Below are 5,654 nucleotides of genomic sequence, written 5' to 3'. Positions count from 1 at the left end.
GTGTGTGTGTGTGTGTGTGTGTGTGTGTGTGTGTGTGTGTACGTGTGTGTGTGTGATAATCTGTTTCTATAATTATCAGCCAGACGTTAAACTGCTCTCATTTGGGGGGTTTGGGGTTTTTTTTTGGCCTCCACGTGTGAAGGCACTTCTGCACCTCCATGTCAACTGACTGTAAACAAACGGCTGCTCGTTAATATGCAGCGGTGGGCGGGGCTTATCCGCAGACCACGGCCACCCAGCCTCCTCCTCCTCCGAGGGAGGCCGATCAAAGTGCAGTGCGCCCGGGGCTTCAGCTGCAGTCGGTCGGTGTTCTCTGTGAGGTTTGTGTCAGAGGAAATAAAAGACAAACACGGGACAATAGGAGACAAGCGCTGCACGTGAAAGACGAAGGCAGGATATATTCTCTCGGCTCTTTGTGGACATTTTTTCCCCGGGAAGAAAAGCTGTGCATGTCCCAGCCGGAGGAGTAGCTATAAACCCGGACCGGAGGGTCGCACCGACTATCCCTGAGCCCCGCAGCCGCCTGACAGCAACCCTCCGCCGGCATGACCCTCACGGGGGGCTCCGCCCTCCTGCTGCTGCTGCTCTCTGCCCGCATCCAGGTACACCAGACTCCCGCTGATTTCTGGCGGATTTAAGTTGAATCTTGCTAAGTGTTGGGCAGAGAAACTAAAACATGGGACACATGGAGGGGTAGAATATAACTTAGTAGGATACATGTACTCCAGTACTGTACTCGAGTACCAAATGTTGAGGTACTTGTACTTTACTTGAGTCTTCTCTTTTCATGCTGCTTTCTACTTCTACTCCTCTACATTTCAGAGAGAAATATTGCTCCGCTACATTCATCTGTTACAGCTTTAGTTACTAGTTACTTTAGTTACTCCACTACATTCATCTGTTCCAGCTTTAGTTACTAGTTACTTTAGTTACTCCACTACACTCATCTGTTCCAGCTTTAGTTACTAGTTACTTTAGTTACTCCGCTACATTCATCTGTTCCAGCTTTAGTTACTAGTTACTTTAGTTACTCCACTACACTCATCTGTTCCAGCTTTAGTTACTAGTTACTTTAGTTACTCCACTACACTCATCTGTTCCAGCTTTAGTTACTAGTTACTTTAGTTACTCCGCTACACTCATCTGTTCCAGCTTTAGTTACTAGTTACTTTAGTTACTCCGCTACATTCATCTGTTCCAGCTTTAGTTACTAGTTACTTTAGTTACTCCGCTACATTCATCTGTTCCAGCTTTAGTTACTAGTTACTTTAGTTACTCCGCTACATTCATCTGTTCCAGCTTTAGTTCCTAGTTACTTTAGTTACTCCGCTACATTCATCTGTTCCAGCTTTAGTTCCTAGTTACTTTAGTTACTCCGCTACACTCATCTGTTCCAGCTTTAGTTACTAGTTACTTTAGTTACTCCGCTACATTCATCTGTTCCAGCTTTAGTTCCTAGTTACTTTAGTTACTCCGCTACATTCATCTGTTCCAGCTTTAGTTACTAGTTACTTTAGTTACTCCGCTACACTCATCTGTTCCAGCTTTAGTTACTAGTTACTTTAGTTACTCCGCTACACTCATCTGTTCCAGCTTTAGTTACTAGTTACTTTAGTTACTCCGCTACATTCATCTGTTCCAGCTTTAGTTCCTAGTTACTTTAGTTACTCCGCTACATTCATCTGTTCCAGCTTTAGTTACTAGTTACTTTAGTTACTCCGCTACATTCATCTGTTCCAGCTTTAGTTACTAGTTACTTTAGTTACTAGTTACTGCAGACAGAACGCATGTAGTAACATTGTCACTGCAGGACTTGTCCCTATTGATAATATGACAAACTGTGCATGAAAAAATGACTTTTAAGAGATAAAACGGCCAAAATATGTTCTTTACTATGGAATGCTGTTTTATTCACAATTAAATAAATTAATAAATACATAAATATGCCTTTTGAGATACATCATGAAATAAATAAATGAGGTAATAAATACATAAATAATTAAATAAATGTAATTATTTCATGGTACTTTTATTTCAGAAGTCCACATTTATTTATTTAAAGAGACTTTTATTTTCCTAATGCCACATTTATTTATTTCACTCTCTATTTATTTCCAGTTCTTATATGCAAATCAGGGGGCGTGGCTATCTCATCATCTCTCACATTCAGAACAGAGCTGTGTGTGTGTGTGTGTGTGTGTGTGTGTGTGTGTGTGTGTGTGTGTGTGTGTGTCTGTGTGTGTGTGAGAGACAGACCTCCAGCTTACATTGGGTTCTCCAACCAGCTGGCTGTCGCGTCACTACACGGAGCTTCTCAACTCCGAAAACTTTGAAGCAAATTGTCAATTCGGCAACGATTTTCGCAACATTGTCTATATTCGAAATCTAAACAGTTCATTTCTATGGGATTAGTTTTGTGACTTTAATTCCAAGCAAAACTTCTCAGGTATCAAACAAAAAACACTAACTCAAGCAAAAAAATTGTCACCTCAAAGGTAAAACTTAAAACTTGCAAACAAAACATTTGTCTAGTTGTAAACTATTGATCTTTTATTTGTTTGATATGATGTCCTTTTGTTTACAGTTCCCTCTGCTTCTTTCTTCTTTCTCACTGATCAGTCTTTTGCTCTCTCCATCATGTTTGCAGTCATGCTCCCAGCTTTCTCCTTTGCGCTCCCTGAGTTTTTGCTTGCAATTCTGACACAATTATCTTGCGTAGGCGGGTCTTACATAGAGGTCGACCGTTATGGGTTTTCTCTGGCCGATGCCGATGCCGATTGTTTGAAATCAGGGTCGGCCGATGGCCGATATATGCTGCCGACTATTTTTGGCCGATATTTGCTTGTTTTTAACCTCTATTTGAAAGATAAAATTTAACACTAATAAGTACTTAAGATACACAAAATGTCTCAAAAAAAACATTTATTGAACACTTGAACACTAGTCTGCACTTGTATACTTACATTAAACATGTATAATGTAAAAACACATATTGTATAAATAAACAAAACTGGTAAGAAGAAAGAAAGAAAATAAACTTAACTTTGTCAACTAAACTTTTCAATGAAAAGATAAAGTTTAGTGCACTTAGCAGCATGTATCAAACATCTGAGAACAATAAAATAAATTAACCATTTTAACAATAGTAGTGCTGACACACAGTAGCAACCAGCAGCATTTCTTTGTTTTGGTGTTGGCTGGGTGAAGTGCTGCCATAAGGGGCTGGTTTTCTTTTCAGCCATCAGACTTAATGAATAAAAAAGGGGGAAAATAAAAGGTGAAGTTAGTATTTTTGTATAGTATCTTCTTCAAGTCATTTCATAGGTAGGTATAGATAGAAAATCTAACATTTGTTTTATAAATCAGCTAATAATTCAGTGCATTGTAAGTGATACAAGGCTAAAAACGTTTCTATCATCTTCCCAAAAACTGTCCTGAAACATGTATTTTTGTTTTGTTTTGTTTGTTGACAGACAAAGCCAAATGGACAAAACCTAACTATCGCAAAAGGGCTGAAAACAACTTCAGGCAATATGGTCAAAATTAAATGATTTAATAATAATGTAATAACTATAACTTATAACAATAATGTATTTCACTAGTAAATTGCTGTTGAACGACAAAAACAACCACCATGGCAAAAGGGTATTTTACAACAACTTTGAATGCACCGCCACGCACCGTCTGTGTTGTTCTTCAGACAAGTAGACAACGGCAGCTGCACACTGCTTAACATGCTGCTGTTGGATCATATACAGTGAAATAAATCCCACTTTACACCGTTTAGCTGTCAGCATTTTAATTGTGTTTTCTCCATCTGCTAGCTAACGGTAGGCTAACATTAGCTGCTGACGAGTGTAATGTTAACTAGCGTCACATGCTGCGATGTTTCTGTTATTCTAACATTCGTTTTCGAGCATCAGAGAGCAACGCAGGCATATCAGTGGCGCCGAAATGACTCACAGAAATCCGCGCTCCTATTCGGTCCAGTAGATATGGGTCGTTAAGGCACAAGTGCCATATTAGCAGCGGGTCTACTCGGTACCAACCCTAGCAACGACGCTAGCAAAGCAAAGCCAGTCCTTCACTAGCCTATGGTGCGGTGGACTCTTTTAACTACAACTTCTTTCTCTGCATTGATTTGACAACCCTCTCAAATATAGACACACAAACAGAACAAATAATAAAACTCTCAGATCCACTGTCTGTGATTGCAAAATTCTAGCTTAATTATTTTGAGATGACAGCATGACATGACAGCTATTAATATCCAAAGTAGCCGAACGTCATGTCGCCTATTCATGTTTTTTTCTCGAAGTTGGCAGTAACATGTCATACGTTTTTCATTAAACATATAGGACTTTAAGAATTTAATCCTTACGGTTTTCTCCGAGGAACAGCTCCTTCCTTAGGCACTGGGTGAGGTCTGCTCACTCTGCTGGTAATTGACTGTAGGGGCAGCGTGCGTCGAACACGTGTTCCACAACAACACCAACAACACCAGGCTGCCCGCAGATGCGCCTGCCTATTAATCGACTTAATATTGGTCGATGCCGATAATGTAAAAAATGCCGAAAAATCTGCCGATTAATCGGCCTACCTCTAGTGTTACAGAGGTGCGTCCCCATTGGCTAATGAGTGTTAAGGGGAAAAGTTCAGGGAAACTTAACCAATACCCTAGCATTGTGTATTATCAGGCCAATAGCAACCACAACAATTAGTAGTTAGCTGGAAAATAATTTTTCCTAATAGACCATAATATAGCTACGTTACTAACCTACGGTTACCTGGGAGAGCATCGTAGCTGTGCTCGGGTCCTGCAGGTCTCTACAGAGAGAAGACGATAATTAATACAGCTCCATTGAGTAAGGCCTCACGAAGAATACATGATTCCCATGGTAAAGTATTAGCTCAGTAAGGTAGCCGGTGGCTACAAGTTTTAGATAACGTTAGCAGTATAGCTAACGTTAAATGCTAACTTAAAAAAGCTTTACTAGCTAGCTAGCTAGTAACTTAACACAACGAAAAAACAAATGTCTAGTAACCATGCTTGCAACGTAGATCACAGATAATATGATCAACACTTAGACTTTATTAATCTTGTAGGAATCCCCTGTGGAGTGGCTTGTGTGTCCTCCAGACCAGACTCTGAGTCTCTAACGTTAGTTTACCTGCACTGAGGCTGAGCTGTCACTCAAACTTTCCCTGAACTTTCCCTTAACACTCATTAGCCAATGGGGACGCACCTCTGTAAGACCCGCCCATGCGAGATATTTGTGTCAGAATTGCAAGCAAAAACTCAGGGAGCGCAAAGGAGAAAGCTGGGAGCATGACTGCAAACGTGATGGAGAGAGCAAAAGACTGATCATTGAGAAAGAAGCAGAGGGAACTGTAAACAAAAGGACATCATATCAAACAAATAAAAGATCAATAGTTTACAACTAGACAAATGTTTTGTTTGCAAGTTTTAAGTTTTACCTTTGAGGTGACAATTTGTTTGCTTGAGTTAGTGTTTTTTGTTTGATACCTGAGAAGTTTTGCTTGGAATTAAAGTCACAAAACTAATCCCATACATTTCTCGCCTAAAACGTTCTCAGAAGTGAATTTTGTGATTAATAAGATTGCGAAAATTGTTAAAATTGTCCTGTTGTTGA

The 5,654-nt window shown here is 39.9% G+C and overlaps 1 protein-coding gene across 1 annotated transcript in view; it reads left to right on the top strand.

Annotated features, from left to right (window-relative positions):
• Positions 1-545: 545 nt before the first annotated feature.
• Positions 546-5,654, top strand: part of LOC114571980 (protein jagged-1a-like) — a 47,492-nt gene continuing 42,383 nt past the window's right edge. Inside the window, exon 1 of the mRNA XM_028603328.1 lies at positions 546-602. Coding sequence (XP_028459129.1) covers positions 546-602 — 57 coding nt within the window. The remainder of the gene's footprint in view (positions 603-5,654) is intronic.

This window comes from Perca flavescens, chromosome 2 (genome assembly GCF_004354835.1).
Source record: "Perca flavescens isolate YP-PL-M2 chromosome 2, PFLA_1.0, whole genome shotgun sequence".
NCBI classification, from domain to species: domain Eukaryota; kingdom Metazoa; phylum Chordata; class Actinopteri; order Perciformes; family Percidae; genus Perca; species Perca flavescens.
The sequence above is the reverse complement of the archived record's forward strand: the minus strand, read 5'-3'. Positions and strand labels throughout refer to the sequence as shown.